Raw genomic sequence first — 17,578 nt, forward strand, 5'->3', positions numbered from 1 at the left:
ATGGAGCTCTATAGGAGAAAGCCCTGCCTCCAGCTGTTTGTTTAGAAATTCTAGGGACAATTAGGAGGCCTGCGTCTTGTGATCGTAGCGTGTAGGTATGTACGGCAGGACCAAATCAGAGAGATAGGTAGGAACAAGCCCATGTAATGCTTTGTAGGTTAGCAGTAAAACCTTGAAATCAGCCCTTGCTTTGACAGGAAGCCAGTGTAGAGAGGCTAGCACTGGAGTAATATGATCAAATCCTTTGGTTCTAGTCAGGATTCTAGCAGCCGTATTTAGCACTAACTGAAGTTTATTTAGTGCTTTATCCGGGTAGCCGGAAAGTAGAGCATTGCAGTAGTCTAACCTAGAAGTGACAAAAGAATGGATTCATTTTTCTGCGTCATTTTTGGACAGAAAGTTTCTGATTTTTGCAATGTTACGTAGATGGAAAAAAGCTGTCCTTGAAATGGTCTTGATATGTTCTTCAAAAGAGAGATCAGGGTCCAGAGTAACGCCGAGGTCCTTCACAGTTTTATTTGAGATGACTGTACAACCATTAAGATTAATTGTCAGATTCAACAGAAGATCTCTTTGTTTCTTGGGACCTAGAACAAGCATCTCTGTTTTGTCTGAGTTTAAAAGTAGAAAGTTTGCAGCCATCCACTTCCTTATGTCTGAAACACATGCTTCTAGCAATTTTGGGGCTTCACCATGTTTCATTGAAATGTACAGCTGTGTGTCATCCGCATAGCAGTGAAAGTTAACATTATGTTTTCGAATAACATCCCCAAGAGGTAAAATATATAGTGAAAACAATAGTGGTCCTAAAACGGAACCTTGAGGAACACTGAAATTTACAGTTGATTTGTCAGAGGACAAACCATTCACAGAGACAAACTGATATCTTTCCAACAGATAAGATCTAAACCAGACCAGAACTTGTCCGTGTAGACCAATTTGGGTTTCCAATCTCTCCAAAAGAATGTGGTGATCGATGGTATCAAAAGCAGCACTAAGGTCTAGGAGCACGAGGACAGATGCAGAGCCTCGGTCCGATGTTATTAAAATGTCACTTTACAGCTAAATAATTGAAAGAAAAAATGTATTCTTAACATAAAACAAATATTTGTTATATGTGTGCCACAATTATTGGCACCCCTTCATTCAGTACTTTGTGCAACCTCCCTTTACCAAGATAACAGCTCTGAGTCTTTTCCAACATCCTTACGCATTATAGGAGAACACATGGCAAGGAATCTGAGACCATTCCTCCATACAGAATCTCTCCAGATCCTTCAGATTCCGAGGTCGGCGCTTGTGAACTCTCCTCTTCAGCTCATCCCATGGGTTTTATATGGGGTTTAGGACAGGGGACTGGGAATGCCATGGCAAAACCTTGATTCTGTGGTCAGTGAACCATTTTTGTGTTGGTTTTGAGGTGCGCTTTGGTTCATTGTCCTGCTGGAAGATCCAACCAATGCCCAGTTTCAGCTTCCTAGCAGAGGCAGTCAGGTTTTGATGTAATATCTGCTTGTACTTGATGGAGTCCATGATACTATGTATCTATTTACAAGTTGTCCAGGGCCTTTGAAAGAAAAACAGGCCCACAATATCAAAGATCCACTACCATACTTCACAGTGGGGATGAGGTACTTTTCTGCATGACTATCTTTCTGTCTACGTCAAACCCACCTCTGGGGTTTGTTTCCAAAAAGCTCTACTTTGGTCTCATCTGACCATAGAGCCCAGTCCCATTGAAAGTTCCAGTAACGTTTGGCAAACTGTAGGCGCTTGAGTTTGTTGTTCGATGACAGCAAAGGCTTTTTATTGCAATCCTCCCAAACAACTTGTGGTTATGTAGGTGGTGTCTGATCGTAGTTTTGGAGACTTTCTGACCCCAAGACCCAACTAATGTTCGCAATTCTCCAGCTGTGATCCTTGGAGATTTTTTGGCCACTCTAACCATCCTCCTCACTGTGGGTGGGGTCAATATAGACACACGTCGTCTTCCAGGCCCGTTGTTAACATCTCCAGTTTCTTTAAACTTAATTATTGCCCTGATAGTGGAAATGGGCATTTTCAACCATTGAGCTGTTTTCTCATAGCCATTTCCTGATTTGTACAGCTCAACAACCTTCTGTCGCACATCATTACCGTATTCTCGGGTCTTTCCCATAGTGATGGATGATTATGGGAACTTTACCTGTATGTCACCTCATATTTATACCCCAGTGAAACAGGAAGTCATGGCTTACCATTTTAGTAATTCTAATCACTCAGGTGAATTTAAAAACGTAAAATATGAATGGGAATATACTTCAGTTAGATTTTACTCATAAGAATTTCTAGGGGTGCCAATAATTGTAGCACACATTTTGGAGAAAAATATTTATATAATTTACTTCACAATACGTTTTTTCAATCAATTTACTTCAATTAAAGGTTTGATTGTTTTGTGAATTTTTTTGAATGAAAGACCAAGAGGATCTGGATAAGAGCGTCTGCTAAATGACTTAAATGTAATGTAAATGTAATAAACATCAAAGATTTTTTTTTTACAGCCCGTTTTGCTCATATTTACCAAGGGTGCCAATATAAGTGGAGGGCACTGTACATCTTCTGAAGGAGTCTGAGAGAGTGTCTATGGGCCAGTTCAAGGCTTCAAGATATGTGCATTAACTAATACTGTATCATGGTAATAAATCACAACATTCAGATTCTGCTTCAACATTTTTAATCAGTTCATTCAGAGCAAGCTGAGAATACAAGCACACAATCACAACACATCTGCAGTATATGACATATTGTCATCATTTCACACGGTTTGAGTACATTAGCATCAAACTGACAGCATATAGTTCAGAGTGTCATAGCACCGAGGTGTGGTGTGCTCAACACGTTAGTACTGGGGGGCAGGCGCTAGGAGCAGGTGGGCTGCGGAGGTCTAACACACTGAACCCTGACAGGCAGCAGAGAGCAGGGTGGTCTGGGATACAATAGACAGTAGCAGATGCACAACAGCATATGGGAGGAGGACTGCCACATACTGTAACACACTGGCGGACTGTACATAAGAGAGACAGGGTGAGAGTAGCACTCACATTCACTGTGAATTGATCTGATATCAATGGTTCCAGACAGGCAGCTGCATGTTCCAAAAAGCGATTTTGATCTTCTAATCCTGGCCCACTCCTTATCTTTTTACACGTAACTACTGAGCCCATTGAAGAAAGTGGAGGTGATTGAGTAAATACCAAAATCCTATTTCCTATATCATACATATGCTCATTTTTAACATTATACATGGTTTTGCACACAAATAGCATCACAGCTTTGTAATGGATAAAATAACGACATATAATTAAAGAGGGGTGTATTATCAGAAATACATCCGTTTTCATACTGTATCAAATAACTGGAAAGTTGACAAAGTGGTTCTCACATTGAAGAAGGCAGTAGAACCATGTGTGTGAAGGCAGAACTACAAAGCTGGTGGGTTGACATAACAGCTTCAATAGGCACTAGAATACTATGTGCCATCTTTTGTACTGTAAGTCAGTGACAGTTTTGTTGTTTGTTTGTGTAGACACTTATGGTATGAGATCAGACTATCACTACACATGCAGTTATTCTGGAAATGGTTTGCCCCCTTTGATTTCTCATGAATGATTTAAAATACAAACTAGATTGTGACCATGGGAATAGGATATTTGAATGCGACTATACAACCAGAAAGAGGGCCTTGCATGCAAGCTGTAGAAATGACATTACAGTTCAGCTGGTTCCTTAGCAACCAAATTGATGAAACCAGATATCTTCCTGAATAATTAAATGAAATCTAGGTTCAAAGAGTGGAGTCACTGTAACCAGGAAATGCTACAGTAATTAAGATTTTATATCTGCAGAGACCAGATAGTCAATGCAGTCTAAGAGATGGAAAATAAGAACAGAGACTATCACTATGAGGATATAGTCAGAAAAATAATCAAAACCTCACTGCCTTCAATAGCCATTTAAGAGCCAATAACGGTTCTCTACATATACTGTGTATCAATGACTCTCTGTTTTACAATGGTTTTCTTTCTACAAAAGATTGACAAATGCAACAAAATAATGTGCAAAATATGTGCTGAACTTATAACAGAGAGAGTAAGTGCACACTCACACACACACACACCCGCGATCACACAGACACGCACAAAGCACTATAGTTAAATGACAGCATGGTGAAAACATCAAAATGTCAACTTAAAAGCTCCACATCTAATGCGTATACATAGAGATGAGGAACATGAAGGAAAATACAGAGAAAGAGATAGACCAAATGGATGATAGTCCTCTAATTCATTAGGCAGCCTTTAATTCCCTAAGTAAAGTAGTGCAGAGATGATTTGTTTTTACTTTTTTGCCTCAGCCAGTCTGTTGCTTATCTCTTTGCTCTTTTTTGAAATAACGCCTCCCTCTGGCTTGGACTCGTCTGGCTTGGTGCTCGTGGAGGTTTTCTTCTTGGTTGACAGTGCACCAGCGATGGTCTTCTCTTTCACCTTTTTCACCATTTTGCTCGTTGTCGTTGTCTTTTTTGGTTTGGTTTTTGTCTTGTCCACCTACAGAGGCAGAGAGGAGGGCATTTTATACTTGACATCTTCCTAAAACTGTAGGTAAACTACGCAGCCAAAATGTCATCAGTACAGGTTACAGTATCATCTTTGGACTTATACTGTATGCTACAATGAAACAAAGAGCTCATGAATCTCTAAGGTGAACACTGGCAATGAATTTCCTGGAGATGTTACAGTAAATATTTTTTCTGAGCATGCAATACATACAGTTACATGCTGTTACTAACATCAAATAAAAATAAAAGAGCAAATGTCACCATCTTGTTGATAATATTTGCAATGCGTGGTTAGAACAAAATCTTTATGAAGATGTATGAAGTTGGGGTTAGTATATGAACAGCTAACATAATATGCACAATCTTATTCCCTTTCCCTGGGACAAGACTATATTTTTGGTCATATTCAACGAATTATGATTTTTTTTGTAAAGAGAATTGTGCTATTTTCCCTTTGTAGAAGGTGCCTCTCCTAACACCAATCAAACCAAAGGATTGAGAGGTGAAATGTCATGGAAAACAACACGTTAATTGAATGAATCCAAGCTCTCTTGGTGGTCTTGAGAGAGGCAGTACAAACTCTGAGGATGTGGCTGACAGCTTTGCTGAAGGTTTGAATATCTGGCAGTTTGGTGACTAATGTGACCCTAGTCCTGTTGGTTAAGGTGCCTTAATCAAGGTGTGAGTTAATTTGAGGTCAACCTCCATGCCTTCCAGAATAAATTGACAACACACCTGACTACAGCAGATCTAGAATAGAGCTGCTCTCAGTCTCAGAACAGTCCTACAAGAGTGAGAGATGGAAGGGCCATATAAACACAGCATGCAGACACATGAGACGTTCCTACCGCTCATAAACATGCATGTGGAGATTTAATTAACTCTGATTGATTACATAAGTTTTGTGATGTGCTAATGCTTATCTTAATTTTGTAGTTTAGACAGTTATTCTGGGACTTTATACTGTACAGCATTACAAAGTTATTAGGACATGTCACGACTTCCACCGAAGTCGGCTCCTCTCCTTGTTCGGGCGGCATTCGGCGTTCGGCGTCACCGGCTTTCTAGCCATCGCTGCTCCATTTCTCATATGTCCATTTGTTTTGTCTTGTTCCATACACACCTGGTTTTCATTCCCCAATCAATCTACATGTATTTAGTCCTCTGTTCCCCATCATGTCTTTGTGTGTAATTGTTTATTGTTACGTGATTATTTTGTCAGGCGCTGTACTTTTGTTATAGACCGTGTTTGTGGCACTAGTATGTTTTATGTGCTGTCATTGTTGACCGGTATTAAAGTGGGCCTGTTAAATATACTCCGCTCTCCTGCACTTGACTTCGCCTCCCATATACACGCCTAACAGGACCATGAAACAGGCTACAGGGATGTTTGTATTATGTAGAATTTCCTAATCAAATTTCATGATCTAAATGGTTATTGGTGTTGCTTGAAGGAGAACATATACATGAAATCAACCATGTCCAATGTAACTAATGCAGTTTGAAGTTTAATTAGCATTATTTGGATTTATCCTAATTTTCACTGAGACATAAACATGAATTGGCCCGTCACAGCAACGGGTTTGAAAACTCGAAATTGAACATGTATTTTGTACAATTAGATAGACATTTTAACATAAAATAGTTAGTGTTCATTGTCACATGCATGTTGATGTGGGCTCACCTTGGTGGTCTCCTTGCCACCCGGCTCATTGTACAGGCTGCGTATCCTCCTGCGCTCCAGCAGCTTGTTGTCAGTGGGCTGCACCTTAGCCTGCTCTCCCTTGTAGGTGGCGCTGTAGCTGGTCTCCAGGCTGGACTTGTCCTTGTCATCCGCAGGAGGTTTGTACTGAGACTGGGGCTTGGTTGACTTCACTGGCTTCACATCTTTGTACGCCTTGAACTCATTTCTGAAAAACAATGAATCAGCAAACTCAGCAAAATCATTAGTTCCCCTGTTCATCATAAAAAAAATCACTTAGTTTTATTATGAATCCCAGACAAACAATGTTGTTGCCCAAAATCTGTGGAAGGAAATGGACTGAAATGACTCATCAGATTTACAGCCGAAGTCTACACAGGGAGGGTAGCATGACTCGTTAGTCACTTTACTCCCCATTACAGTAACTGCAACACAGGGCTTCTGGTTCTTTTCACACACAGACAACAACTGCAAAACACTCTACACATTTTACACAAAAACCAATTGACCATGCAGTCAAAAATGAGGGAAACAAATGAGGGAGAGCCCCTCCAGGGAGGCCTCAGGGATATACAGAGCTCCTTTACTGCCTTGGCCTTGACATGATGTGCTACTGTATTGATCTGGTAAAACCATAGAGGAGGATGAAACGGGGAGAAATCAATGCTGCAGTAGCTATCTATGACAATATTAGATCACAGGACACTGAAATTAGAGAACATACTGTATGTTAGATCAAATATCTCACAAATAAACCCCATTTAAGATGAACCTAGAAAAAAACGGACATGTACAGTTAATGATGGAAAGGTAGAGTGGGCTTTCTTGAGTAGATTATATAGCCCAGTAGGGATGATGTGTGTTTTATTGTCAATAGACTGAAGGCTACATGCATCTTGGCTTTCCTACTGCTAGTACAGTAACTACCAAAAATGCATGCATCAATTATTAATCACATGTATTTAGATGTTGTGCACAATATGTTCTTAGCTTACCAACATGTGCACAACATTTAAATCAATTGATTAACAATTGATGCATGTATTTAGGTAGTTACTGCAATTATATATTAAGATGTTGTGTAATACATTGTACATTGAGTATTGTCCAGGCAACACAAAATATTGTGTTAGGCCTTTTTATTAAAATACTTTTGGGCTCCACAATAAAGTTATTTGTGGCCTACATTCTATGTTTAATTTAGGGTTGACATATTTAAACTGTGAACAAAGGTATATTTCAGAGGCAGAACATGTGTGCATAATGTAATTCAATAATAAACATTCAATGAAATACATAGTCCCACTGTAGTCAGATCCTCACCTATAAGAGCTGCCAGTGCCAGTTGAGACGACATGTTTTATCTGTCTGTTCAGCGCGTCTGCTGCTGCCCTTCCTTTCCCCTCCACAGTGACATCTGCCGGTGGCTGTCCCTCCATTTTGGCACTCACTTTCTTTTCTACAGTTTTCTCCTTCTTCACTGGTTTCTTTTTCCTCTCTTTGGATACTTTCTCTTGCACCTTTTCTTCAATTTCACTCTTCTCCACGCCGCTCTCGTGCTCTGTAGTTGCATGCTTCGTTGTGGTCCCCACGCCCCGTTCTTGGGCATCGAAGGAGGCAGTTGGGCTGGGTTTGGGGATCCAGGGGTGGTCTCCCTTTTTCGGGACAGGCCATGGTTTATAATCCTTCTGATACTGTGTTACGTTGTGGAAAGGTGTCGCGGAGGGGTGATATTCATTCTTGGGTTTGCAGCTGGGCTCCGGGCGTATATCTTTCCATTCCCTGAAATCCTGGCGCATCACAGACGCACTACAGCCATGTTTTCCTGATGCGGCACCAGTCGCGGGCGGTGCCTTTACCGCCGCCGCCTCCTGTTCACTGTGAGAAGGCTGGGTTTCTATGGTGATGGGGCCGGTCCTCGTCTGTCTAGATGGTGGCTGAGGGTGGAGATGCTGCACCTCAGCCACATCCGAATATTTCGTGAAAACCAAAGGCACAGCGATGTCCGCTTTGTCTAACTCACTCCAGAAGCGGTTAATGCAGCAAGCCCGTGTGATGCACGGCCAGGCCATAATCAACGATGGATATATAATAACCTATGTACTTAAAATCTGAATCAAAGTTTTAAGCTACTGATGAGAGAGGCCTGGATGAACGTCCTACTCACGGACCAGAGACGGGAAAATGATGCTGCCTGCGCACACTCAAATTCTGTCCAGTCAGAAAAATTTACGTGTCTACCTATGTCTCTATTTTTCAGAAATCCTACGATGCTTGCTGGATGGTAAGAAATTGAAGAGCCTTATAATACAAACGAGGAAAGTCCTTTGTAGGCTACTAGTTCTACACAGCTACTATAATTTAAACTGAAATAGACTGAATTTGCTGTGAGGAGCCCATTGCATTCGCGGTCTGGATCGGCTTTCTGATGCGCATCAGAGGGGCCCCACCCCGCTACGTTCCAGAAACCTCAGAAGATGCTCGGGGTCTGCACGGTGAACTGTCACCTGGGTCCGTCACCGTTAGGCCGCAAAGGGAGGAGATGCTGCCTGGTTAACCCTCCCTTTCCCGATGATGATGTACAGACACGGCAAACGTCGGTCTAGTGTACAGTATAGCATACCTCAGCGCTCACATACTATAAATTAGAATTAATGGCGGGAGATGTACAGTTAACTGCCAAAATAACGGAAAAACTTGAGTATAAATTAGGGGTACAAAGTATCACGAAGTCAGGTGTGGTTCCTGAGTTAATTAAGCAATTAAAACCATCATGCTTAGGGTCATGTATAAAAATGGCCATTATTTTGGGCATGAGTGGTCACTGAATGGTTTGATGAGTATGACAATTATGTAAACCATATGCCATGGTCATCTCAGTCACCAGATCTCAATCCAATTTAACACTAATGTGAGATTCTGGAGAGGCGCCTGAGGCAGCGTTTTCCACAACCATCAACAAAACACCAAATTATGGAATTTCTCTTGGACGAATGGTGTCACATCCCTCCAATATAGTTTCAGACACTTGTTGAATCTATGCCAAGGTGAATTGAGGCTGTTCTGGCTCGTGGTGACCCAACACCCTATTTTAAGACACATTATATTGGTGTTTCCTTTATTTTGGCAGTTACCTGTATATGTATAGCCTAAAGCTCTGTGAGTAGGCTTTAGTTATACCATCAGTACTGAATAATTATGAGTAGACCTATGGTGCTTGAGGGTAGTGGGGTGTGATTCAATGTGTTGTCCTACTTTATTGAGTATGTGAAGGTCACAAATATCAGTCACTGAAACACTGTTGGGAACAAACAGAAACACAGGGGGATAGAAAAAGCTACAAATAGTTGGAACAACCAGTACATTATTCAAAACATCTACAAATGGCTGAGAGTAACACCAATTATAATGGAGGGACATATTACATAGGCTTTGGGAAAGGGTAAATTGCATAATTGTTTGGGTTTCATATCATGTGAGAAAGTTATCTGATGAGCCAATATGAGGCTTATAATGCGTTTAGGCATTTTGTTTCCATCAATGAGACTAGAAGTGGAATTGATGGATAGCCTACCTGTCATTGCTCATCAAATCAAATCACATTTTATTGGTCACATACACATATTTATTTACCAGATGTTATTGCGGGTGTAGTGAAATGCTTGTGTTCCTAGCTCCAACAGTGCAGTAGTATCTAACAATAATACACGCACATCTAAAAGTAAAATAATGGAATTAAGAAATATATAAATATAAATATTAAGATGAGCAATGTCAGAATGTTTAAATCTGTACATTAAGTAAGGAAAATTTGGCAGTAGTTATTCTATTATACTTGATTCACAGAAGACTCCTTATAAATATGTACAGTATGCAAGATACATTTTCATGTTTATTTTCACCATTGGTTTCAATGTGGGGTCAAGGTGTCTTTTATCAAGCAAAAATGTTAAGATTACAGAATCATTGCGAAACAAAGATATGCTTTGTGAAGCTACAATAGCTGTTATGAACCAAGGACAGTCTCTGAGACACATTGTCTCAAAGCGCTGTAACGGAATCTCTCACCCTATGACTACCAGTGGATTTTCCCTGCTTGTGTATCTGTTCATTTCAATTTTGACCTCATGGTCCATGGATTGATTGTTTAAGCAAACACATTTGTCCAATCAAAGAAAAATTATATTTACTTTTCTATTCGATTTTGCTAACATTTCCTTTATTAGTTGACAATCATCATTGACACACATTTCATCCCTTGCTTCAAACTGGTCTCAGAGCATTTCATATTATTCTGTATGTAAATCTGAGACACTCCATTTAGTATGATATGTTACGAATTTGCAAAACGTACAGTATGTTGCGAATTTGCAAAAGTGCAATATATTACGAATTCTAGCTAGGTGGCTAACATTAGCTAGGCTTGGGGTTAGGGTTAGGGGTTAGGGTTAAGGTTAGGGTTACATTTATGAGTTAGGTTAAAGGGTTAAGGTTAGGGTTAGGGTTAGAGAAAGGGGAAAGGTTAGCTAAAAGGGTTAAGGTTAGGGTTAGGTGATAGGTTAGCTAAATGGGTTAAGGTTAGGGTTAGCTAACATGCTAAGTAGTTGCAAAGTAGCTAAAAAGTACTAACTACATCAAAAGTCACTAATTAGCTAAAATGCTAAAGTTGTCCATGATGAGATTCAAACTCGCAACCTTTGAGTTGCTAGACGTTCACATTATACAACCACCCATCCACCCTGACCAACCACCCTACTTTCGTTTTTGCCTTAAGTAACCATCTGTCTTATGTAACCATACCAAACATAACATATCTTATTTTTTATGCTATTTGACGCCTAGTCTATGAGACCAGACTGCTTGCTTATGTAGCTTATAAATGGCATGTTATATGACTAAAGAGAGGCAACATTTTGACATAATGAAACAGATAATATTCAAGGACAATGTTCAGTTGTCCCCTGCAATAATACAAAGAGAGTACACAATGTGCTCTGTGACAGTCACAGCACCCTTCACACTGTCACCCCTCCTTTGAGGGGTATAAACTTGTTCAACCAAGTGTGAGAGAGCACTGATGTCATGGGTTGTAAAAGAGAGAACTCGTTTTATTGCCCTTTGACAGCTAACATTTCTGGCTTTCTATGTTCAATTTTGTAGTTAAGAAGACAATTCTTGCAGCATACACCTGTGTCTTGCGAGGTAAGATCATTTTTACAGGGTGCAATAAATCCATTCCAGTATCTTCACTCTTAATTAAGTAGCAAAGTGTTGACATTTAAGTTTATCAATCCTAATGTGATGTGTTCCAGGCACTGGCTCCGTCCTCCTGTCGGCCCTGCAGTCCCTGCTCTCTATGCACTGGGCCTGGTGTCCCAGGCTGGAGAACCAGGTCCAGGTCTTCTCTGTCATGCAGTTCATTGTCTCCTTCCTCATCATTAGGTGAGATTATCTGCTGAGCTCCATATACTTCACTGTCAAATGGCTGAAGTACTGGATTTTTGTTTTTAATTTATGAACAGTATATAAATGGCCAGCCTTTTATTGGGCTTCTTGGAAAACTGTTGCGTACTAGAGGGCATAAACACTGTACCACAGTGTTAATGGGTTGAACAACCTCTAACTGGCTATGACACAACACAAATAGTTAATTATGATTCTCAAACTTGTGTGCTTTTTTGTATAGATTTTTTTATTTTCTCAGATTTAAAAAACAATAGGATGTTTGACAATTCAAAGTTAATCTGTGTTTCATCCTCTTGCCCCTCTCTGTGTTGGACCAGACCCTATATGCTCTGTGGTGATGCTGTTCCTCTTCTGGACTGACTACTGGTGGGCCTCATACACCACCTGGCTCATCTATGATTGGAACACACACAAACAAGGCAAGCTAAATGCTACATTATAGAGAATACAGCTGGAGTACTGGTTGTTCTTCAGACTTACTGTATCTTTTTGTTGGTGATATGATGTGTTGACTCCTAGCTGGCCGAAGGTTCTCGTGGGTGAGGAACTGGACAGTTTGGACCTACTACCGAGACTACTTCCCTATCCGAGTGAGTGATAGTAACTGCACACTGCTTTGTCACATTCCAAAGGGAAATTAACTGTGGTTAAGGCCAATATTTAATATTTAGTATAATTTCAATGTCGAGTCTCATATTTAACAATCTTCTGACTCCAGCTTATCAAGACCCACAACTTGTTGCTCAATCGGAACTATATCCTAGGCTCCCACCCACATGGAATCTTTTGTTTTGGAGCACTTTGTAACTTTGCAACAGAAGCCAATGGTTTTTCAGCCAAGTTCCCTGGAATAACACCATTTGTGGCTACCCTGGCTGGAAACTTCCACATGCCATTAGCCAGAGAGTACCTGATGTCTGCAGGTGAGGACACTGGACTCTGGTTAGTTTCAACCCATACTAAAACAATGAGTGATTGTTTATAACGTGAACATACATTGTAGATTAATTTCCCTTCAAGGACAGTAAATGTTTCATTTATAGATATGATTGAGTAGTTCCGTAAATGTTGCTCCTAAAAAGAGTGATTTGTTGTTATTATTCAGGGATTTGTCCTGTGAATCGCGCCACACTGGAGTTCATTCTGTCGTGTAATGGGACAGGGAATGCAGTCGTTCTTACTGTTGGAGGGGCAGCTGAATCTCTGGACTGTACTCCAGGAGTTCATTGTCTCACCCTAAAGAACCGCAAGGGCTTTGTGAAACTGGCTCTGCAACAAGGGTAAGTCCCCATGGTATACACAAACGACCCACACCAGAAAGCTACATTGATCCAAGCAGATACACTTTAAACAGACTGTCACACTGATCATCTGGAGGTGAGACTGACTATGTTGTGTTGTGTCTTATTGTGTTATTGTCTACCAGGGCTGACCTGGTGCCTGAGTACTCGTTTGGGGAGAATGATGTGTATAAGAAGCTGATTCTGAATGAGGGATCTTGGTGGAGGCTGATCCAGAGGGGGCTACAGAGGCCGGGGCCTCTTCTCCCCTGACACCTGGGGCCTGGTTCCCTTCTCCAAACCCATCAACTCAGTTGGTAAGCTTACCATATTCCATAGAAATACAAGGGGTGTTCTGTAAAGGTATTGGTATGTAATTACCATTTGACCATGTCATTTCTCAGTCATTTCTGTTCCCCTAAAACAAAGTGCCACTAAGTTATGTATGTGGAGAATGGCCTTGGATCTAATCTATACCGAACAAAAATATAATGCAATATGTAAAGTGTTGGTCCCATGTTTCATGAGCTGAAGTAAAAGATCCCAGAAATTTTCCATTCACACAGAAAGCTTATTTCTTTCAAATTCTGTGCACAAATTTGTTTACATCCCTGTTAGTGAGCATTTCTCCTTTGCCAAGATAATCCATCCACCACATATCAAGATGCTGATTAAACACCATGATCATTACACAGGTGCTGGAAACAATAAAAGACCACTCTAAAATGTGCAGTTTTGTCACACAACACAATGCCACAGATATCTCAAGTTTTGAGGGAGCGTGCAATTGGCATGCTGACGCAGGAATGTCCAACAGAGCTGTTGCCAGATAATTGGATGTTCAGTTCTTTACTATAAGCCGCCTTCAACATTGTTTAAGATAATTTGGCAGTACATCTGACTGGTCTCACAACCACAGACCACGTGTAACCACGCCAGCCCAGGACCTCCACATCCGGCTTCTCCACCTGTGGGGTCGTCTGTAATAAAGCCATTTTGTGGGCAAAAACTCCTGCCCAGTCATGTGAAATACATTGATTATGGCATAATGAATTTATTTCAGTTGACTGATTTCTTTCTATGAACTGTAACTCAGTAAAACATTTGAAGTTGTTGCATGCTGCATTTATATTTTTGTTCAGTGTAGAATTCAAGTGCATTTTGATCTATTTTAGGGTGAGTAACACTGAGACTGTCATCTGGTTAGGAAATTATTTTGTCTTTCAGTTGGAAAACCCATGGAGATGCCCAAGATCAGTTTACCCAGCCAAGAAGAAGTGAACCATTACCACACCATGTACGTACGCTCCCTTACACAGCTATTTGACAAGCACAAGACCCACTTTGGGCTGAGGGAGGGGGATGTACTGGTGATTCACTGAGGTGTGGTCATATTCTGGCTGGGTCAGACACAAGTACTGCTCTTTGGCTGCTCCAGATACGCCTTGTACATAATGACTGAAGCTGTGACTAACAGAAAAATCTCACAGGTCAAAGGTTATTTAAAAATATATATATATTTCACCTTTATTTAACCAGGTAGGCCAGTTGAGAACAAGTTCTCATTTACAACTGCGACCTGGCCAAGATAAAGCAAAAGCAGTGCGACACAAACAACAACACAGAGTTACACATGGAATAAACAAATGTACAGTCAATAACACAATAGAAACATTCAATATACAGTGTGCGCAAATTAGGTAAGATTAGGGAGGTAATAAATAGGCCGTAGTGGCGAAGTAATTACAATTTAGTAATTAACACTGGAGTGATAGGTGTGCATAAGACGAATGTGCAAGTCGAGATACTGGGGTGCAAAGGAGCAACAAACAAAAAAACAATATGGGGATGAGGTAGTTGGATGGGATATTTACAGATGTGCTATGTACAGCTGCAATGATCTGTGAGCTGCTCTGACAGCTGATGCTTAAAGTTAGTATAGGGAGATATGAGTCTCCAGCTTCAGTGATTTTTGCAATTCGTTCCAGTCATTGGCAGCAGAGAACTGGAAGGAAAGGCGGCCAAAGGGGGAATTGGTTCATGGCGGTGACCAGTGAAATGTACCTGCTGGAGCGCATGCTACGGGTGGGTGCTGCTATGGTGATCAGTGAGCTGAGATAAGGCGGGGCTTTACCTAGCAAAGACTTATAGATGACCAGGAGCCAGTGGGTTTGGCGACGAATATGAAGCGAGGGCCAGCCAACGAGAACAGTGGTGGGTAGTATATGGGGCTTTGGTGACAAAACGGTTGGCACTGTGATAGACTGCATCCAATTTGCTGAGTAGAGTGTTGGAGGATATTTTGTAAATGACAGCGCCGAAGTCCAGGATTGGTAGGATAGTCAGTTTTACGAGGGTATGTTTGGCAGCATGAGTGAAGACATTAATGCTGCCGGTTCTTTTCTAAGATAGTCACTAGGTGAAGTGTCCTGGGTTGTTATTTGTTTGCTGTCTGGAAGCATAGCCTACTGCAATACATTTTATGCATTATTGCTCTCATCACGTTCACTTCAATATAACCACCAGGGGGCAGCATACTTCTCTCAATTTATGGTTCTGCTGAAGTAAATAAAACAGAATGTGTATTTTATATCCATAATATTTTTGTTTGATGAATCAGAACGGGGTTGTTTTTTGGCATTTTCCAAAGATATTTGCAAAGAAAACATTGTGATGTCAAATCTTTGCTGAATTTGTCTTAACAAGTCACTTTCATGGCCACATAGGTGTGTCTTGACTCTTCACTACATTGAACGAACAAACGTTTGCCAGCTATTAAAACCTTTTGTAAAGTATTGTATATCAAGCAGGCATACATGATCATGTATTATTAGTTGCTTGTATGTTTTAATATAACTATTCAGTGGATCAGTGCCTATATTTAAAGAAAATATTGTTCAGAGAGAGACTATTTAAATTCACAAATGTATCTTAATTTTTCCAACATAATAGCAAATGAGGTTCAATAGACACTCAAGATGTAGCTGCCACATTATCATAATCTGAGACTATCTGTTCACATAACAATGATAAGAATGTAGGTCTTCATAAACACGCTATAAACACGCTATAAATTCCTTTATTTTAGAAGGGCATTGAACAAGAAAAACATGAAAGTGTCTTCAAACTACATGTCTTATTCCTTCTTAAAAATGGTAATAAAGAATGAATTCCCTTTGATGTTATTTATCATAGCATGAATCATTAAGCCACTAAGCCCTCACTGAAGCCCTGAATCTGCCTGTCAGTCAGTGCAGTGGTCCCCAGCCCTTCATCCATCATGTGTATCTGTTGAGGGTGTAGGGTGTTAGCTACCACAGCTTAACGAGATACAGTTAGTCACCGTATTGACTTTCAGTTGCTTCTCAAACATATGCTTTTAAAACATTTGATATCTTTGTTTGTTCATTGTAAAGAACTGATGCCTTTGAGCCATTCACCCTGTAATTGTTGTTGTTTTAATGTTCTGGATTTTACGGCTAAACAATAAAAATGTGGATGAACAAAATAGTTTTTAGTAGTATCATGAAGTTGTTAAAAGTGAACCAACAAATGAAAGAGTATTCCAAAATGTATTTTTATTAGACAAACAGCTGTAGAATACATCATTAACATGTCATGTATATTGGTATGATTATTTCAAAAGAAGCACATACTGTACGTTTTCAAAAAAATATGTTTATGTCGCTTGTCTTTACATCTCACCAAAATTAAGGTGTTTTATTTGGTCGTTGCAAGATATTTATTTGCACTCAAATATTTTTTCTTCTTCTATTATGACAAGGGGTTCAATCGACGAGTTTAAGATAAATATATCTTTGTCTGTGTAGCAGTGGCAGTTGTCAAGCAGGTGTTGTTTTGAACCTTGTTTCTAAATCAATATGATAAATTATAATAAGAAACACATAACGCTCTGCAATTTGAACTTTACAGCATGTTCTAAAAAAATATTTATTGATCATTAAACAATGGCTTCCTTTCATTCAAACTCAAGCATTTAATAGCAGGAACTAGGGCAAGCGACTCTACATGGGTTCATGAGTTTAATCTAAAATGTATTTTTATTGGTTGAACACGTTTTTCTATCCCTTTAGTGCAATTTTCACAAGTATGTGGTACATGGGGTGGCAGGTAGCCTAGTGGTTAGAGTGTTGGGCCGGTAACTGAAAGGTTGCTGGATCGAATCCCTGAGCTCACAAGGTAAAATCTGTCATTAATCTGCTGTGCAAGGCAGTTAACCCACTGTTCCCCGGGTGCCATGGATGTGTTAAAGCAGCCCCCCCGCACCGCTCTGATTCAGAGGGTTTGGGTTAAATGCGGAAGACACATTTCAGTTGAATACATTCAGTTTCCCCTTTCTAAGCTCAAAACAGATCATTGAGATGTTTCAAAACTCTAAGTGCATTTTCAGTTGACTGATTAAAACAAAGAAAGTAACTTGTTCACTGCACCAAATCCCTCTTTCAATATGGATACATATTCAATAAATATATCTGCTTTTCAAAATGCAATATTCACTTTTCTTTGTCTTGT

The 17,578-nt window shown here is 40.1% G+C and overlaps 1 protein-coding gene and 1 pseudogene across 1 annotated transcript; one reads left to right on the forward strand and one right to left on the reverse strand.

Moving 5' to 3' along the window:
• Window positions 1-2,699: 2,699 nt before the first annotated feature.
• On the reverse strand, window positions 2,700-8,781 carry LOC115136701 (microtubule-associated protein 6 homolog). Its single transcript, XM_029672374.2, has 3 exons — window positions 7,623-8,781; window positions 6,282-6,507; window positions 2,700-4,586 (listed from the first exon to the last, which is right to left on the reverse strand). The coding sequence occupies exons 1-3, from the start codon at window positions 8,369-8,371 to the stop codon at window positions 4,380-4,382; spliced, it is 1,182 nt and encodes a 393-aa protein (XP_029528234.1). The 5' UTR covers window positions 8,372-8,781; the 3' UTR covers window positions 2,700-4,379.
• On the forward strand, window positions 8,728-16,537 carry LOC115136702 (diacylglycerol O-acyltransferase 2-like; annotated as a pseudogene).
• Window positions 16,538-17,578: the final 1,041 nt, after the last annotated feature.

Source organism: Oncorhynchus nerka, linkage group LG11, assembly GCF_034236695.1.
Source record: "Oncorhynchus nerka isolate Pitt River linkage group LG11, Oner_Uvic_2.0, whole genome shotgun sequence".
Taxonomy (NCBI): Eukaryota; Metazoa; Chordata; class Actinopteri; order Salmoniformes; family Salmonidae; genus Oncorhynchus; species Oncorhynchus nerka.